This window comes from Eucalyptus grandis, chromosome 3, assembly GCF_016545825.1.
Source record: "Eucalyptus grandis isolate ANBG69807.140 chromosome 3, ASM1654582v1, whole genome shotgun sequence".
In the NCBI taxonomy this organism is placed as follows: domain Eukaryota; kingdom Viridiplantae; phylum Streptophyta; class Magnoliopsida; order Myrtales; family Myrtaceae; genus Eucalyptus; species Eucalyptus grandis.
Genome location: NC_052614.1, coordinates 6238106 through 6257910, shown reverse-complemented (window position 1 = coordinate 6257910; position 19805 = coordinate 6238106). Strand labels below are relative to the sequence as shown.

Here is a 19805-nt window from a genome sequence, read left to right as displayed (position 1 = left end):
CAGTGACTAAGTAAAAACCAGCAAAGGAATATTTTCTCTAACTATATGGTTTTCTGTTGACGAGCTGTAATTCAAATATTGGTTGTTTTAGATCTGAGAAGGGGATATAAATTGTAAATGAGTGATGGGGATGATAAGCTCTTAGATGAAACTTTTCTCCTGGGTATCAAAGAAATGACCCTGGCAGCAAGAAATCGTTGTTTAAATCTGCCTTGATTTATCTCTTTTTTACTCAGTTTTTTACATATAAAGCAGGCAGAGCTGAATCTAGCTCAATTGAGATTTATCCTTGCTTAAAGAATCCAAGAGGATCCAGAAATAAAGAGACTCATATGACTGTACAATTACAAAACCGTAGGAGATGAATACAATGCTACCAAAGCAAAATTCAGGTAAAGAGAAATCTTCGGCAGATGGTCCTCGTTTTGAATGCCGACCTAGTAGAATCAGATCCCTCTGAAACATGCATCAGCTGCAGCAAAAATTGGAAGTACTCATGAGATGATTTCTTACTGCTGTGATGGCAGAAGAATATAAGCTTATAGAATAGAAGCTGATATGAGCAGGATATCTTGTGATGATATAAGATCTTGTTCATGCAGAACCGCCATCTCATTAGCAAGGTAAAACTGGCCTTTTAAAGTGCGCAAAACAATGGCTTTTTTGCTTGGTCATCACATTGCAACAAAAACTGCAAAATGTAGAGTAGGGGCCTCTTATTTGTACACAACTGGCTTAAAAGCCAAAATTCGTCTCTGCGTAATCACCAAGATAGATTGCAAGGAAAAAATGTAACCATCTTTTTTTACCAGTTCAAATGAAGAGCTCATAAGCATGACTACCATGGCCAGCAGATTTCAGTCCTTTACAATGGTGGGATGTACTGATCTAACTTTGTCTGCTATAAAAATTTGAAGTTTAGTCTTGTTTAATTGTCAAGGAAAACATCTAATAACTTTATTGGACCAAATCCTATGATGTCTTTTTTCTACAGAGCAACAATCCACAATTGTTACATCCAGACATATTGTTGAAAAGGTATGCGGAGAATAGAGATAATAGAAACTGCATTACCTTGAAGTATCAATTGAACAACTTCCCCCCACAAACTGCTATGTCAGTGAGGCAGTGGCATTGAGATTACTCTTTGTCAACCAACTCTGTGGATAAAAGTAACTAGATGAATCCACATGAAGATGCCAAACCATCACCCTTGAGCAGTTTTGGAGTAAGCCTTCCATCTGGCTCTCATCCTCCACAATTTGTTCAACTAATGTGCTCACCTAGACATGTAGATCACATTGTAAAACCTCAGTCATAGCAGATGAGTCAAGAAAATGCATTCAGGTTATTTCAGTCTGGAAATTTTAATTATGGGGGTCAAGAAAACAGAAGGGGAAGGACAATTACTGGGAATTTGTCTTTTGGTGTGTCAAATTGCCTAATGGGTTCGAGGGTGGGTCTGTGCCATCTCTTGGTATCCCATAGTACTGTGCTATTGAAGGCAAATCCTGATAAGTCGGCATAAAATCTTTTGAATCCCCTCCTTGATTCAGTTGCATGCCACCCAAGTACAGTAGTGCCATTACAAATGGGACCCTCCAATACAGCTCTGCTTCTGCTATCTGTCACTTTGGCCACCAGCCAAGTTCCAAAGCGCCTACATTAAGAAAGGAAATAAGGTTTAACTAGAACAGAGCATGGAGAAGGAGATCGCGTGACAACATTGTAAAAGAAGGTTTAGCTGAGTTTTAGATAAAAGTAGGATATTGCAAAAGGGAGCATCTCAATAGGAAGATGGAGACAGTCAATCCACCAATTCCAATAGCCATGCTAGTCAATAAATGGAAAGCATTTTATTACGGCCAACTATATGCATCTAAATGGGGATGAGTTACAGAAACAGTCCAAAAACAGGTGAGATCTTGATGCTCAAACAACCATTAAAGCTCACTCTTGCATCTCCTGCTAGGCACTTTAGTAGTCCAATTCTAGATTTAGATATACCCATACCACCACAAATTCAGGAGGATCTCCCAGATAGAACCATGAATTACCAAAGTATTGCTGCCAGAAAAGAAAACTGCAGAATTTGTTGTAGATGAAAAGTACCTAATTTGCCTCATTTGATCAAATAGATCGGTTGCATAGATATTATCCTCATCTGCGAAGAAAACTATTCCATCAAGATGATGTGTTTCAATGTGAGATAACGCCACATTCCTTTGGTGAACTCTTACATCTGTGACCTCGGTCAGATTTTTATCGCACACGAGATGCCGATAGATGATACCAGTCTTCCTCAAGGTGTCAGCTGTTTCTGGAGACTGTGAGGTCATCTCCACAACTATCCACAACAAAGGAGGTGGTACCAGCTTCAGTGTATGCGCCAGACGATTAAGATAATAGGCCTGAAGTGGGTGTCTCTGTGTTGGGGTCACAACAATCAGAAGCTTCTGAACTTCCACATGTGCATATTTAGCAGCTGATTCATTATTACTGCTATTTTGAGCAATCGAATACAACAGCTGCTGATGTGATTGTAGCTGCAGGGTAGAGTCATTCTCATTGTTCATACTGTAAAATGGTGTCGCATTTCTAGCTGCATCATCTTGTAACTGGTTATTCCTGAAAGTTGTGCTCGGCTCAAAGGATATGGCATGGTTCTTTGAAATGAAGTTTATCGATGCATTCATTGAGGCAAATTGGGTAACTCCAATGAACATCCCAATGACAAAACAAATGAAGAAATGAAATAATGCCCTTCTCCAAGTTTGCCCTCTTGGTTTTTGCCTATCGTAAGGCCTAGAGGGTCGTTGAGAGAAAGCTCTGAGTGCAAAAGCCAGAGAATCCAATGAACCCACCAAAATTGACAGTATTCCACCTGATGGTGTTTGACTTGGGGTTGGGGCACAAGAAGATGACTTTGACAAAGGAGATGAAACTGAACAGGCTTCGCCATTTAGCAGAGTTCCAGGTCGAGGAACTGGGGACAAGGTCCTTCTGATGGATGCCATAGTGAAAAATCGGTCAAAGGTTCAACGGCTTCAATTTCCAGCTTCCTATAGGGGCTAAGTGAACGAGCAAATGCAACCAAACACCATCTAATGTGACCCTATTTGTATAGAACCAACAATATAGTCCTGGCCCTTTTTTGTAAGCGCAAGAATCTTAAATCAACACCTAAGCACCCCAGAATCAATATCCCAAATAGCTCAACCAGATAAACACACAAATCAACCTGCAGCCCACCGCGCCGGTACAGAAAAAAGGTCAAAGCTTGTGCCCTCCTGAGGACACCATCCTGAGCCAATTGTGCTCATACATTTCGTGAACTGCCAATCGAAGCCAACATATAATTGCCTCCGCATTCTCGAATTTCCATTCACTCACACCTCAAGCAAAACTTCTTGAAACCCACTTCACTTCGGAGCGCAGCTCGCGATCAAGGACCAGGAAGTTCTGAGCTTTAACTGACCTCTTAAACCAACTAAAATCACCAAGAACGGCAAGCTCAAAACTCCCAGAAGCAAATCTCGAATCAAAACAAACCCACCAACAAAACCATAAACAAGCACCAAAATCTGCAGTTCAGCAACCGAAAAGATCTACATTCCATAGGTCGTGACGCTCAAACACTTGACAAAACACTCGGGTCACCTCAAGAATCAGCAAGAAAGTGGGCGAAATCCGAAACAGAACAGCACTTGGGAGCAAGAGAAACGGCAGTCTCCGGCTCCCGGAGCTCCGGATCTTTCTTCTACGGCCTCGCGGGAAGCTCGCTCCAATGGCTCGAAACGAAACCGAGAGAGAGAAGACCGCTGAAAGCGAAAGGTGCTTCCTTTTGGATCTACAGGCGAGAAAGAATAGTTCTTGAAAGCAGGGGTCGAAAAGCCAGAGAGCATTATTCAGCCAATCACGTTGTGATTCACAGTGAGAATACTTTCGTTTCCTATTTTTCTTTTTCTCGTTTTTTGCCTTGTGGGTTCACGTCTGTCTGTTCACGTGGCCAATCGAGATCGGGGGATCTTGCAAAAATAAAAAGCAGCTGTTTTTCCACCTTGCTGGGGGTCAAACATGCCGAGCATTTTCTTGGAAACCAAGGATCAGCTGGCATCGCCGTACCGGATTAAGGAATGTTTCTGTCCCCAAGAACAGAGGTTGTCGTGTTTTTTCATTTGAGCCGAAGCCAATTTGTTAGTTGGCTTAAAGAGAAAGGCCATAATTAGTGCGATTGATTACTGGACCACTGGAATGATGAAGGGAATGTCAGTTTTGACTGAGATGTATGCTGAGAATGCTTGAATTAAACAGTTAATGTCGCCTTGCCAAACTAAATAATATGACAAATCAAGTGGATGACTATGTAAGTGGGATATGTGGGGAAAATGGTGGACTTGCTTGACACTCTAACTTGACTTCGTGAAGTTTGGGCTTTTCCTAGGCTATTTTGAGATTTTTTTTTTTTTTTTTTTGGGCTTGACAGAAATTTTCACGAATTAATTATATAGACTTTCATCTAATTTGTTTTAATAAAAATGATTAGGTAATACAATCATTTACGGTCGAAGAGAATATGCACGTTCAAGATAAAAATAATGAATTCCCTTGCTTTAAAAAAGGAAAAAAAATTCCATAAAATGATTTTCTAATATGCATTTTTTATTATGATTTTTTTTAATCACATTATACTAAATTGATTTTAGACGACATTACCCAATGGAAAGTATTTGACTGAAAGGACATTGGAGACTCAAAGTTGCTTTACAAAACTTTTCCTAAATTGATTATATACCTTCTCACTTTTCAATATAAGTTCCTTCGATTTCCATATTCGAATGAAGGCCTTTCTAGAGGAGCTTCCTCGACAATTATTACTTTGGTCACATGGAAACTCTAATGTGGAGAACACCATGCCCACCCAACAGTTCATGTTGCAATAAAAATCTGAAAGTTTCCGATAACCTGGGGTACATATGTTACCTTTAATACAGTACGCGAAGAAGAAGAAAGATTACATAAGCCAAAACGTAACCTCATGTCTGGTGCTACTTGGCCTTCGTATGAATGGATTAACCTAAAAAAGGTTTGAGCAATGAGTTTGCTCACATAGTGCATATTTGCCCCCCTTGACTTTATTTCATGGTAACAGATTGCGGTGCAAGGAAAAATAATAAAACAGTGGAATACAATGAATGAGAAGAAAATGTACAGAATACAAATTATGTGTAATCCATGAGTCTAATGTTGGTCCGTGTATACTAGCTAGTGCTAATCAAACTATTTGTTGAAGATCATCTAACCTGCTACAAAACTCTTACTTTCTATCTTGAACTCCCATATAAACAACCATCTGTATCAAGTACTTTCCTCTGCCAATCTTAAATGTCTCGTGACCCAACAAAACCTCGAATCAGACAATAGTAATCTGCTTTGTATGCTCTAGGAACGATGCTTCTTTAGTTTTCTTCGCCGGAAACTGCTTACCCTGCGTCAGTGAACCGTAATAAGACATCATAAGTTACAAGGAAAGATCTGCCAACATTACATCGAAACAAGAGTGATGATCACTTATGACAAGATGCATGATGATAGTAATCATTGGCTGTTGGTTACCGGTGAATAAGGCTCACGTGTATAAATGAAAGTTACATCTATACAATTGTTTCCTTTGGAGATGGTACTTAGCAAGAGATTCATATAATGTAATTCATACAAACGATCTATGCTCCATGGCTTGTCCAATTATTATGTTAAGGGTCACATTCAATACGTGCCAAATTTAGCTAAATCAGACATTCTAAAATTTCAATACGTGCCAAATTTAGCTAAAAAACATTCTAAAATTTACTCACCAATACTGATTATGCAATATGAAAGAGTCTGTTTCCACCTTCTTCCCGTCATCGTTCCGATTCCAATGGTAAAATGCATGAGTCCTGTTCTTGATTTCCAAAGTAGAATGGCCATAACTGGCCTCACGAAATGCAGAATAGTCTGGTTGTGGATCCCTGAACCTGTAATAGTAATGTAACTTCATCATGAAAATGCAATGTGGGAACTTCTTGGAAAACGATCCTCAGAATTTCTACCTTTGATGATCTATTAAAAAGAACTGCACATAAGATGTCCAACTCACCTCCCAGCAAGGCCTTCCTGATTACCTCCATCTCCAACGGTTATATATAAAGGTGCAGACCTATCTGGTACGGGGTTGCGATCACCACTACTGACATTGTATTGTATATTTGAGATCCGATACTGAAAATCGTCAAATCCACTTAAGTCAGTAAAACAGGGAAACACGAGATGTGGTACAGAACCAGTATGACAGAAACATCAACACACGTAAAGTAGGTCTTGTCTTTTTCAAGGACAATAGGTCTTTGCTTTTGTCAAAGACAACACTTGAGATACTTTCACACGCTCAACTGAGATTATATTGAGTGGCTTCCATTGAACAGGAAACCTAGTATTTCTTGCCATTAAATAGAAGTAGAATGAAATTTCAATATGTCATAGAGAAAGAAATTCAGACTAAAATAAGTATAAGGAGCTATTTTTAATTGAGGGATTTATTTCATTTGATTATTCACCAGAAATTCTACTTATGTGACCATATACGCATCAAGTATACAGCAGTGGACAAGGGAACAAAGATTCGAATTTATCACCAAAACCAAAAGAAACATCATAGCAGAACAGAATATTGTATGGAAAAGTAAATTGTATTATCTCACAACTCGTATAAAACAAGCATTAATCAGCTTTTATTATAAATATGAACACATCAAGATACATTTGTGTCATTTTGCTTTTGAACAGTGACAAGGCTTTTTACATTTTACTTTACACACGTAACTCTGCCAAAGTCTGTAATTTCCTCTCACTACAAGGTTTCATTGGAGGAACAGACAGACCACCTGACCATGATCTGGAGACAGTACACTAAAGTAAATTTGTTTGTAATTCCATGTGCAACCTCAGATTCTGACAGACAGATCACATGGAGTCCTCAGATTTGAACATTATAAATCATTGTAACAATGCAAATATCTGCAGCATCTGAAAGTAATTGCAACATAAGCATGAATAGATGAACATGCCAGATGAGAACCATACCGATCTTTCATAAGCATGAACATGCCCAGCAAAAACAATATCAACTCTGTTGCGAACAAACCACTTTTCAAACACTGCTCTCATACTTTCGCCCTCCATGAAGTGTACATCATTGCTATCGTAAAAGGAACATGCATCAGAACAATAAGCCAAGGTGTCTTTTTTTCTGTCTACCCTTTTAAATTCTTCTCGCAGCCACATCCACTGAAGTGTGTATTTCACTGTTCGCAATCACAATTGATCAGTCCCAACATGCAGAGAAAGGTAGCAATGGAGCAGCATTTGTCAGATGTAGCATTAAACATGGTTTATTAGTTATTAGAGGAACCAGTTTGAATCTTCTATTATCTTGGTTTAATTGGTTCAAATTAGCAGATGTTAACTTCTCTCGCAAAATCCTATTGGTGGTGAAACTCATCATGTTTTTTTTCTTTTATGCCTTTCTATTTGCCAAAGTTTCTATTATGCACATTAAAGGACCTCAAATTGCTATATGAGAACGAATTTAGGTAGGGAATGAAGCGAAAAAGAAGAATTACCAAAGGAAGAGTAGCTTGAAAGCACGATTATGTGGGCAGAAGCTCGTCTGATGGCATACCAAAGAGGACTGGTGCTTTTTGAGGCCAAATAAGGTGTTGGATATCGATGCAGGTAGGATTTGAATGGATCAAGCTCCTCCTTTACTTACATAGAAACAGCATGTTAGGATGCAAAAATAGTGAAGAGTAGATTAGTAGCAGATATTACAAACATAGATGATCTCCCACACACAATAGAAAGCCTAGGAATTCAAGTCTTCCAAAAGCATGCTGCTTTTTGAAGTTGCAGGACTGGATACAGTTTAACACTGAAGTAGTCACTTAGACGTTGTTAGTTTTGCATCATAAAGAGCCATATGGTTCTTTGAGCTCCCATTAATAGTTAATTTATATACAACAATGATAATCTTGTTTCTGCAAAAGAAAATCTTGTCAAAAAGCAGCCCTGTTTTTTCACTGAACATCATACACTTTGCCTTCTTATAGTCCTCCATGATAAATGGTTTACAAAAATAAGCTTTTAAGGCAGATTTTCTTTTACTTTATAACCTCTACTATACTTTTCCTCCAAAACTTTAAAATGACAAATTTCTAAAACTCATGGAAAACAAATATACATGTCAACGAAGGTTTCAATTGTTTCGTGTTAAATAAAAATTGGAGGTGTGAGTGCCACGAAATATACAAAAATTTAATAGTTAAAAGTAGAAGTCATCACAAACTGAAAAGTGAAAAACAAAAATGGTACATTTAAAAAGCACGTGTGAAGATACTTTACCAAGTAAGGCAGATATTCTATTTCATGGTTCCCAGCACACCAGATCCATGGCTGAAATGCCGCAGTTTGTTCAATAAAACGACCCCATGTATCCCATCTTAGCCCAATATCATTGTACTTGTATCTATCGGCATAAGAAAGATCCCCCAGAAACATGACTGCCTGTGCTCCACTCACCATGTAATGCTGAACAGTGGAAAGCGAATTATAAGTCTGGCCCAGATCACCTGCGACATACATATCAGGCTAGAGATAGCAAATTACTAGAAAATGTGAACAATTGAGATTGATTAATAGATTTGCACCTACAAGTGGAAGGCTGGTTTAAAATAGAAGAGTGGAAAAAAATTGTGATAAAAGGGAAAATGTTTTTCTTACAAGCAAAAGTTTCTGTAGGATTTTTAAATTACGTAGGAGTGTCAAATTTGCTGCTCATTTTAACCCCTGCTCCGAACCCTCTCCCTTTGGACTCTCGCAGGTTCTCTCCCAGAGAACTATATAATATAACTGGCATAGGAGATACTACCTTAATGCAACACCAAGTGACAATCCACTCTGTGATTAAGAACCTAGACACTGAGATGTTTTGATTATCAATACTAATCAAGATTCTGACCTTTTGATGAATTGAAAAAAGACAAACTCCAAATAAGACCAAACCAATCTTCCCTCTGTCTAATTCGGCTACTGAAATTCTGAAAACAGATGATAGCTCACCAATAATTCCAAACTTGTATGAAGCATCTGGGTCAATTGTTGGTGGTGTTTGAAACCAAAATTCTCGAGAAGAACCACCACTTCCTACTTTGTAATAGTACTTGGTATCATACTGTAGGCAGCAAATGAACAATTTAGAGAGAATATCAATTAGACATTGTCTGCCAACTCGTGAAATAACTGAAATATATTCAAATCTTTGCTGAATCTGCGGTCTATAAAACTTAAAGGATGATCCCACAAATTGTCAATTCACAGATCAATCAAATAGAGGATCACCTCAAGGCCATCAAGCAGGCAATGATGGATGTAGCCAGATTTATACTTGTAAAAAGAGTAGCTTGAACTTTTTCCTTCAGCAGAATGATCATACTTTCCCGTCGTGGTGCCATACTGTACCTCACTGGATCCTGGTTCATCAGATGTGACCCATGATATAATGACAGCCTTTCCATCATAGTCACCTTGGGTGATATGAACCTGCAAAAGAAGGAAAAGGGTTATGACACAAGAAAGACTGAAACGAACTAGATGAATCCCTAAAAAATTATTTCAAGGTGAATGAAACAAGCTAATGAATTCTTCGCAGGGACATCCTGATAGAACGTAATCTAGTTGAGTGCAGAAATTAATAAAGATGACCCAAGGTGAGTACTTTCTTTTTCTAAATGATAAAATAAGACTTTATTAAGAAGGTACCAAGGAGGTACCACCCCTACACAAAACAGCTTCAAGTAGAAGCCACGCATCTACAAAATCATGCACAAAAGACTGTTCTTCACATTGCCAACAAACTACATATGTCAAATTACACTTTTCTGATACACTGAATGTGACGAGTGTACAACCAATCATCCCTAAAAGAATCCCAAGAGGATTCAACTCCTTGAAATCCCCTTTTGTTCCTCTCTATCTGAATGAGCCAAATAAGAAGGAGAGGACCATCTTAGTAAATCTGTTTCTTTCCAACACTCGAACTGAAAGTCCTCTTCAAGCCCAAAGTTTATGCCACACAGTGCCTGAGGTCACCAAATTTACTCCTAAAATTCCAAAAGTAGTAGTCTAAATCTTTCTGGTCCAGCTACAACTTAAAAGTAAGTGTTTCCCTCTCCTTCTTTAACACAACTTAGGTTTACGTAACTTCATCAAATTAAGAATATCTCATAAGTTAGGATAATTCATCTCTCCAGCACAATTCCAGGCATCAATTTATAGATCATGGTAAACAAAAGAATTTACTGAAGGCAAGATGCCCTAAAGATGCACACAAGGAAAGTACGAGATTTCAATGTAAAAAACAATGTGAACCATTGCCTTGTTGCATGACTACATCGTTTTTCTGAGGACTACCAAATGTTTAAGGGAAATTACAAACAGAAACTTCCGTGGAAAGTCAAACAGTGTCAAAAGATTGAATGCTCACTTGTTGCGGTGCATTATGACCCTTTGGAACTGCAAAAACTTCATTATCAAGCGGGATATCAACTGATGGCCACTGTGATCGAATGAAAGTACTCGGATTCCACCAAATGTATTCTCCACATAGCTCAGGAAGACGAATAATGTTGAAATGAACCAAAGGAAGGACTGCATTTCAGCTTTAATTGATGATTAATTAGCTGACAAGTATGATTCATTGCATCCTAAAGAAGATCCATCAAAGAAAAAGCCCATCAATAATTTTCAAAAGAAAGTTCAAATGAAAGACATGACATTGCAAGCTTGACATGAATGCTGGTTGAAGGATCCAAAGATGCAACATCCCCCCCTCCTTTCCCTGTGCAGGCGAAAGGGAAAAAAAAAAAAAGAAAAAGAAAAGTAATAAACTCAACAATAAGAATAGAGGCTGAAGATAAAAACATCATGTTCAATGTGATAAACCAAGCTGTTATAAAAACAAACAGCCGATGCCAACACAAGTTAATTTCCTTATGACAGGTAGTGCATTTTATGATTAGCTTACGTCATAAATTGCTCCTATGCACTAAACTCATAATTAGCATACATCTTGACTGAGAAGTCTTCATCAAAAATGGAAAAACGATGGCAACTGGAATACGTGATGTCTACATTTAAATTCATATTACTCACTCATCAAGTTTCCTGGTAGATTGCGCCAATTGTTGAAGCATATCCACTCCAAAGAAACTAAAAATGAAAAAGACAGAGAATACTCATACATTACTTCAACGTTAAATTGTTCTCTCTTTCCTTTCTTTTCCTCTTTCAAAGTGAGTTTGACCAGCATAAGACATTCGGGCCACTCCAGATGAACTGAAAAATAGGTCCACGATGACACATATTGTGATCTCAACCTCGAGCTCTACACCTTTTTTTTAAGCATGACAGAAACATGCTTATTGAGAATGAAATTTCTTATTCAATCTACGAAGCACAAGTTCGCACGCACATTCATAAGATTTGATTGCATGTTGAATGATTCACATAGGATAAGAGACGTTTCATTCTAGCTTTAGAGCTTACTTACTCACCCCGTACAGGAGAACAAACAGAACCAATAGAAGCCCATCACAACAAAATGAGACAAACGACGATGACGGCAATGCCCTTCTTCACAAGTGTGGTCAGTAATGGAGATCAATTACGACAGGTAAACACTGCAGCAAGTTTTCAGACAAGAACAACGAGACCTCCCTTCTAACTATATCCCAAAACTATTATCGGCAGCAGCACCCTGTATCCCAAGCGAGTGCACGATCGTGAAGATTCAAGAAAAGAACATAGTCAAATATGACATTTTGTTGCAAGATAATCGAAGAGGAGCCACCGTGTGATAGAGTAACCAGGTCTACTCTTCTTTAGCAGGTTGCCCATCACAATTTCCTCTCTCCCTCTCCATAACCTCGCATCGCTCCGTAAAGGGTCCGCTCGAGAACGTTCAATTCAGCAACGAGAGCACCCACATTCACGTCTTTCCTCCTCCAAATCCCTCAACGCCTCACAAATCAATCCTCTCGCGCCAGCAGTCGCCTCAAATCACGGGTCAACCCAGGCACACTAAAGACCCAAGACCAAGACTCGCGTCTTTTCCAAAGTCAAGTCAACAAAACGCGCGATCCAATTCCAAACACCATTCATCCGACCCACGACGCGAAAGAAAACCGAAGCGGGATTCCGATCGTCCGTCGCCGGAGTCCGAAATGAAAGAATCGCTTCCGGCGGACGTGCCAATGCGCAGCGAGGGCGGGAGCGGGAGCTTACCTGCGACCGGCGAGAGCTCTCGGCGGGATCGGCGTGCGATGGAATCTGGAAATGCCGATCCTCTTCTGGGGAGGAACTGGCGGAGGTTGGGAACTTCAACTTTCGCCGGTTGTTGAGAGGGGAGACAGGGACGTCGGAGCTTGGAGGTGGCGTAAGTTAGCGGGAAGACAAGTTGGCGGCGGCGTAAGTTAGTGTTCGGAATCGCCGCCGGTTGTTTTGGCCGTGTCTGTCCGGTTCGATGACGTGGGCGTACCTAGTACACCAGAAAGATGAGGCGGTCGTCGGATCATGTGCACGTGCGAGATCGGACGCACGTGAGCGGTAGTCCCAGCCGAGGATGAGGGCACACCGGACACTGTATAACCGTGCCGATCGCTGCCGCCTAACCGTCGGCAACGCCGTCGCTGCTGCCCGCCACCCACAACCCATCAGCCACCCCTGCCATCTGACAACCACCATTGACTACCAATAACCTGCTGTTGCCAATCGCTACCAATTGACGCATGACTACTGCTTGCTACTATTGTTGATTGCCGACCACCAATCATCGCCGCCACCCGCTGCCACATGACGGCCACCCACAACCCACCAACTATGATGGCAGCGATTGGCGGATGGTCGTGTAGTTGCGGGCGGGAATCCATGAATAAAAAGAAAAAACGAATAATTACAAAAATTTATAAATCATACCGAGCGCATTCTTATTTTTTTTTTCAAAAATAGAAATTTTATATAGTTACAAAATGCATTATTTTACTAAGAAATTATTTCCCTAAATAAAAATAGAAAATAATTATTTCTAAAAAGAAATGGTTCATTGGAGTAAAAGCGTTACTATACACACCGTGGGAAACTCCATCTATCGAATGATCGCCATTATAAATTCCTAAACATATGTCGACACTACTCACATAATTAATGGAATCTTTATATCTATATCTCTTTCGTGCTTTTCATTTCTAAGTGATGAAGTATTTGCGTCTTTACTTTTAACTCCCAATTTGCATAACGCCATCATTAATGGTCATTCTATCTCTTGCTTTCGTTCTACAATCGTCCCGCTCTCGAGGATCCCAACCCAATGAGTCTTCTTTTTCGGTCGGAAACGTGGCAAGGGATCTTTCACTGCACTTGCCAAATACGAAGAAAACCTGGTATAATATGAACTGTCATGGGCTGACATAATCTTACACATCGTTTCGCGACCCGTAATGCCATATCATCCTTTTCTTTTTAGATTTTTTCTTGAGCGTGGCATTGCAAGTCGTATTGTCATGATGACCAATGGTACCATTCATCATTTTGTCGGACATCCAATCCCTCGAGTAAAAACATGTAAATCACTTCAAAACAAAAACTAAATGCCCATGACCTGCCGTGGCTGCATCAAAGAGCAGCGTCCACTTTCTACCGGTGCCAATTTTGGCTGACTAGATTTCCCAAAAGAGACCTAAAAAGAAGACTCATTGAAAGAGCAGCATCACAATATTTCGAGCGCGAGCATTCCGCCTTCATTTCCATGACCCAATTGTATTAACCTTCTCGCACTACTCACATTCACCACGATAGCACGGAGCGTCACTAAGGCCCCGTTTGTTTGTGTTTCCTTTTTTGTTTTTAAACACTTTTTTTTCTTCTTTTTGTCCCAGGAACAAAGAAACAAACAAGAAACACAAATTTTGTGTTCCTTGTTTCAAACACTTTTGAGAAACACTTATTTTTTTTTTCTTTTTATCTTATTTTCTTGTTCTTTTTTCTTTTGGCCGGCGACCGGCCGACGAGGGATGGCGGCCTCGCCCGCCCACGGCGAGGCTCGCCCCGGCCCCGCCGGGCGAGGTCGGCCTCGCCGGATCCGGGCGAGCTCGAGCCGCCCGACCATGGGCGAGGCCGACCGCACCGGCCCGGGCGACCTCGATCTCGCCCAAATCCGGCGAGCCGACCTCGCCCGCCGGCCGGCGAGCCTCGGCCTCGCCCGGCGATGGCCCGCGAGGCCGCGCCGCCCGCCACCGGGCGAGCTCGGCCTCGCCGGATCAAGGCGAGGCCGACCTCGCGCCGGCCTGGGCGAGTCGGCGTCGCCTGGCGGTGGCCCGGCGAGGCCGCGCCTCGCCCGCCGCTGGGCGAGCTCGGCCTCGCCGGATCAAGGCGAGGCCGACCCTCGCCGGCCAAAAGAAGAAAAAAATGAAAAAGAAAAAAAGAAAAAAAGGAAAAATAAGAAAAAATAGAAAAAATAAAAGAAATAAAAAAATTATCCAAATTTACCAAACATGTTTCGTTTATTTTTTATTCCCGAACAAGTTTACTAAACGCGTTGTTTTGTTCAAAAATTGTTAGAAACAAACACTTTTTTCTATTTCTCGTTCCCGGAACAATTTTTAAACAGAACACAACCAAACGCACCCTAAGGCACGCATATAATTAGGGAAGAAATTGAACTGTAACAAGATGAAAATATCATATAAGGATTGGTGGTGATATTGCTCTTTGTTGTTAGATATATGGTAAGACTTTTAGGGTGTGTTAGGTAATTATCTTATTATCGAGAATAATTTTTGCTTAGAAATATATATATATATATATATATATTTATTTATTTATTTATTTTGTTTCATGAAATAATTTTTGAGTTCTTAAAATCACTTAATTACTGCCTAAAATTTTTATTCCCAGAAAATGTGTTAAATAGAATTTTTAAAATTTTATGTTTCTTTGATTTTTATACTTTTATTATATTTTTTTTTTTTTTTTTTCTCTTCTTCTTCCTCCTTCTTTGTAGCTAGTCATCGACCATGGCCATGGTTAGTGACTAGCTTTGCAAGGTCTAGTAAGCTCGTCGAAACCTCGCCTAACCATCACAAACCTTGATCTTGCAAATCTACGCAAGTTCGAGTCTTGCCTAGCCACCGATGAGGCTCCACCTCACCCAAGTAGCGCAAAATTGACCTCACCTTGGCTTGGCAAGGCCCAACCTCATGTCGGCTAGTGAGGTCAATCCTCGCCTAGCCATAGTGAGGTTCATTCGGCCCAATAAGCCTTGCAATGGCTCAGGGTCATTCGGCCGCAATGCTCTAGTGAGGTCACCGAGGGTTGGTGACACTTCAACGAGGTTGCCGGCCATGATTGAGGCAAACAACCAACTAAAAGGAGGAACAAAAGGAAAGAGAAGAGAAAAGAAGATATTTTTTATTTGATTCTAGGAATTGTTCCCATAAATAAGAAGTAACTTTTTTATTATTATTATTTCTTGATTATGTTCCAAATCTATTCCTGGGAACGAGAGATCTATCTTGGGATGAGAAACTCCATAATGTCACTTCCTATGTTCCCACTCACCCAAAAAGAAAAACTTAGGTGCGAACTTATATAATTCATAAGAAGACTTCCGTGAACAAGTGCCTTAAAACACTAATAGCAACCAAATAAACAAAAAAATACAGTTTAAAATGTATTGCTCTCTTGTCATGTGACGTTAATATTTTGAAAATTAAAAACATTTCTTAAATAAGTATGTTTTGATAATTGCCTCAACCGCACCGATCCGCAATATCTCTCGGTTTACGGTAATATAGCATGACACCCTAGTTAACTTTCCCAAGACGAAACTGAGACAATACAAAGATACTTCATCGACCATGAAATTGAAGTTACATTAGTTCACCGACCAGGTGGCTTGTAGTCATCGACGAAGAGCAAGAGTTCATGCGTAAAACTATAGAAAATCGAATCAACCAGTAGAGAAGGGACCGGAGCTAACGTAGACTTTCTTTTTCTCCAGAGCAAAACCAAAAGTTTACGTAGACTTTAATGTCGCTCGAAGACTAGAAAGCAATCAAACGTGGCTCCGGTACGCGCAAATCCAATCATGCACGCTGTAGGGTCGAACGTCTTTCTTTGGGAAAACGCCTGTTCGGCCGGAGCCAGACAAAATCCAACCGCAAAACGCAAAGAAAATCAACAAGATATCGATGATTCCTCGAACGTGCTTCCGGGTGACGACATGGCGCATCGGAACATACGGTTTTTTTAAGATTCGAATATGCTGAATTGCTGCTGACCGGTTGAGACTCACGTAATCCTCCTGGCAACGTCCGATCGGTTGCCGTTTCGTCTACTTTACTATTTTCCAGATGAATGCCTCGGTTGACCACGTAACCTGCGATAAAGATAGGTTCGGTAGAGACCAGCAGCCGTCTTCTTTCGTTCGGGCGGGGCCAGTGATGAGCAATCATGCTTGTCCTGAATGCGGAGGGCTACAACATGATTTGTCCCTTAAATTGAGTAGTTGGGTTCTTGTCTTTTCTTCTCCTTTTATAGTTTATTTATAGTTCACTTTTGAACCTTTCATTTGTGTCCAGATCAGTGCGTTTCTATCTTTCGACGTTCAATTGAACTCTTTGAGGGGACAAAGGAGAAAATTAAGTGGGAGAAAACCAGATGGAACAGATGGCGATTTCATATCTTCCCATTGTCAGGGGTGACTTAAAATGTCCTCGTGCAATGATGTGTTGTTCGAGGTCTGTATCCTTTCTTATCGACTTGCATCAATGCCTAAAAACCAATGGTCACATCATACCTAAGACTTTATGTAGGTGAAATGTATCCATCATGCAACCACGTAGCATTCTTAAAAAGTTATTATTATTATTATTATTATTATTATTATTATTATTATTACTACTTATTGTTGCCCGAATTACATTTGTTTTTTCTAAGAAGAATAGAGACACTCTGTTTTGAAATTGAAGCACATGAATAAAGAAGAGTAATTATAACATAACACATCATGTACTTTTGAAAGTGTTTGAAATCAATTGGTAAAATGCTATTTTTGTATAGATGGATAATTTCTAGAACAGAATCATCACTATTCTCGATTCAATATTGCAATAGCTATAGGAAAGTTACCCCACCTCTCGACTACATCTAAGATGACACTCACTATACCTCATGCTAGAATAGCCAACCATATTGTGGCCATGACGAGGGCTGGTGAACTTTACTATAGAGGGATAAGTCATAGGCTCATTCCATTTCTCAATCTCATTTGCCTCACTCACGAGATTGACTGGCTCATGCTATCAATGCCAATGAGTGCACAATCCTTACCTTTGTCCTCTTTCTTTGCATAGTTAGCATCGCGCCAACCCCGGTCTTGCCACCATTTGATTGTTGAAGGGAACGATTGCAAAAAATCTCATAAACTGGTGATCAAATCAGAAAACAACAACTTTCAGAGCACCTCATATTAATATAATAAAAAAGTTAAAAAAAGAAAAAGAAAAAAAGCAGCATCGACCGTGCATGGCGATTTGCGAGGGCGCGCCCGCGCCCGTTGACTGGTCGTTGAGGCCCGCTCGTTTCCCACTCGAAATTACTCAATCGCCCATCGCATAAAAAAAAAAAACCTCGTTGTTTTCTTCCTCACGTTTCAAGAACTCAGACCACCACCACCTTCTTGTCCGAACGACACACGTTTTCTTCCTCTCTGTCTCTTTCGCATTCAATTGCGCAGTCTCGAATCTTGATTCTAGAGCGCAGCGCCGCAGCGCCGGCGACCATGGAAGACCCCAACGATCCGGCGCCGCCGGACGTCCTCAGCGTCCTCGAGGCCCTCAAGAAGGCCTCCCACGACCTCCACTCCGACCCCAAGTCCTCCGCCGCCGCCGCCGCCCCGCCCGACTCCGGTTGCTCCCCGCCGTCAAGGCCCTCCTCGAGCTCGAGACCGAGTCCGACAGCCTCCTCTCCCGGGACCCCAACCTCTCCGCCCTCTCCGCCCACCTCTCCACCCTCCGCTCCCTCGTCTCCGCCCAGCCCAAGTCCCGCGGCCACGGCCTCGGCTCGTTCCTGGCCCGCCGGGCCTCCGCCCACTCCATCTCCCGCGTCGCCGAGTCGATCGAGTCCGAAATCCAGGCGTGGATCGACCGGGAGACCGTCGAGAAGCTGGTCGCGGGGCTCCGGGGGAAGGGGTGCGGGGACGAGGAGGAGCTGGTGCAGCTGCTGAGTCAGCTCGAGGCCCGAGTCCTGCGAGGGTTCGAAAGGGAACTGCAGGTACAGAGGCCATCGATTCGTGTCGCATCAATTTCAGTGTTTGTCTCGAATTAGCTGTGTTCCTGGCGTAATGGGTTCGAATTCTTGTCGATCAATTCGTGCTGTATTCGAGTCTTGCTCTCTCGCACCGACACGAGTTGACACCCGTGTTTTTTCTTGCAGGACTTGTTGCTGAGGTCGAGGCTCTTTGGGTTGCTGGAGACGGCTCTGTGTAATCAAAATTGCTCGAAGAGGATCAGAGAGCACATCGGTTTCGCAATTGCGGCTCTGATTCGGTTCAACAAGGACGTTTTCGTGGGCCAAGTGCTCATGGGGGCGACAATCCGGGCATTGATTACCATGGCCTCTGCGCACTCCCTGAGGGTGCTCTGTTCCCTCATCAAATCGATCAAGTCCCCGCTCGTCGACGAGATCGAATCGAACGGCCAAATACCGAAAATCATAAATTTCCTCAGCCACGAGGACCTGCAGGTCAAGGTGGTGGTCATGGACTGCATTCTCGAGATTGGGTACTTTGGGCGGAAGGAGGCCATCGAGGCCATGATCGAAGAAGGGCTAGTCAAGAAGCTCGTGGAGTTGCAGAGATCGGAGTTGGGTGGCGATTTGATTGATTTGGGAAGGTTCGAGGAGAGCGAGATCGAGACCGAGAGCGTGACCAATGCGGGCAAGAGCAAGACCAGGAGGTTCTTGGAGAGCCACCCGTTTGCGAGCTGTGTGGCTAGGTTCGCGGTCCAGCTCGAGGTCGGCGAAGGGCTGAGGGGCAGAGAGAAGAGGGCGTTCAAGCAGGAGATACTGGCGAGAGTGAGGGAGGCGTCGGCAAACGATGCCGAGGCCGCCACCATTGTCGCCGAGGTCTTGTGGGGCTCTTCACCTTGAACAAAGGACAAGATGTTTGTGGTGGTGTTCTTTAAGGAGGAGAGCAAGAAAGGTAATTGAGGGGGTGCTCTGTGATTCCATGTTCGGTAGGGGTTATGGCTCTTGTCTCGTGTCTTTGCCGCCGCCGCAGCCGCCGCAACCCCCACATCTCGGCGCTGCATGCTGCCGCCGGCAGCGGCGGCAGCGGCGTTGTAATTAATGTCTATGGGTTCAGGTGGTGTATAGGGGAAAGGGAAATAGTTCAATGGATTCAATCTTTAGTTAAAAATTCATACTTGGGGAAAACCCAAGATTTGATTTTTTTTTAATTCAGGAGCAGTGACGATCTAATTTTCTTAAGGCATCTAATGTGTGGACGAAATGCCATAAAGTTGCGACCTTTGTGGGGATCGGGTTCGGCAAATGATTGTTTAGGTGGGGCGGGGAGCGAGATTGTGGGTTCTTTCAAAAATGTTAAAAAAAAAAAAGTCGCATGGAGGAGCACTAGATGCCGGGGGGGAATCAGC

The 19805-nt window shown here is 41.8% G+C and overlaps 3 protein-coding genes across 3 annotated transcripts; 1 reads left to right on the top strand and 2 right to left on the bottom strand.

Annotated features, from left to right (window-relative positions):
• Window positions 1-181: 181 nt before the first annotated feature.
• LOC104436242 (probable beta-1,4-xylosyltransferase IRX9H) lies at window positions 182-3952 on the bottom strand. Its single transcript, XM_010048964.3, has 4 exons — window positions 2113-3952; window positions 1411-1660; window positions 1075-1283; window positions 182-472 (listed from the first exon to the last, which is right to left on the bottom strand). Exons 1-3 carry the CDS (start codon window positions 3015-3017, stop codon window positions 1113-1115), a joined length of 1326 nt encoding a protein of 441 aa, XP_010047266.2. The 5' UTR covers window positions 3018-3952; the 3' UTR covers window positions 182-472; window positions 1075-1112.
• Window positions 3953-5117: 1165 nt separating this feature from the next.
• LOC104436240 (bifunctional purple acid phosphatase 26) lies at window positions 5118-12530 on the bottom strand. The gene is given in 13 exon segments (XM_010048961.3): window positions 5118-5488; window positions 5856-6017; window positions 6140-6261; window positions 7123-7247; window positions 7250-7286; window positions 7288-7343; window positions 7662-7800; window positions 8440-8666; window positions 9157-9268; window positions 9436-9636; window positions 10580-10674; window positions 10677-10799; window positions 11649-12530. Coding segments are annotated over 12 exon segments (1395 nt in total). The 5' UTR covers window positions 10750-10799; window positions 11649-12530; the 3' UTR covers window positions 5118-5442.
• On the top strand, window positions 11711-19638 carry LOC120286172. Its single transcript, XM_039309244.1, has 3 exons — window positions 11711-11767; window positions 17809-18423; window positions 18586-19638. The coding sequence occupies exons 1-3, from the start codon at window positions 11711-11713 to the stop codon at window positions 19297-19299; spliced, it is 1386 nt and encodes a 461-aa protein (XP_039165178.1). The 3' UTR covers window positions 19300-19638.
• The last annotated feature ends 167 nt before the right edge of the window (window positions 19639-19805 follow it).

What these genes read in the sequence shown, in the direction of transcription:
- LOC104436242 (XM_010048964.3), bottom strand. Translation starts at nt 3,017, where the DNA reads ATGGCATCCATCAGAAGGACCTTGTCCCCAGTTCCTCGACCTGGAACT. An exon ending in GATCAAATGAGGCAAATTAG is followed by an intron (nt 1,661 to 2,112) that starts GTACTTTTCATC and finishes TTCTTAATGTAG; the next exon opens with GCGCTTTGGAACTTGGCTGG. An exon ending in CACCAAAAGACAAATTCCCA is followed by an intron (nt 1,284 to 1,410) that starts GTAATTGTCCTT and finishes CTACATGTCTAG; the next exon opens with GTGAGCACATTAGTTGAACA.
- LOC120286172 (XM_039309244.1), top strand. Translation starts at nt 11,711, where the DNA reads ATGACGGCAATGCCCTTCTTCACAAGTGTGGTCAGTAATGGAGATCAA. An exon ending in ATGGAGATCAATTACGACAG is followed by an intron (nt 11,768 to 17,808) that starts GTAAACACTGCA and finishes TCACGTTTCAAG; the next exon opens with AACTCAGACCACCACCACCT. An exon ending in GGTTCGAAAGGGAACTGCAG is followed by an intron (nt 18,424 to 18,585) that starts GTACAGAGGCCA and finishes TTTTTCTTGCAG; the next exon opens with GACTTGTTGCTGAGGTCGAG.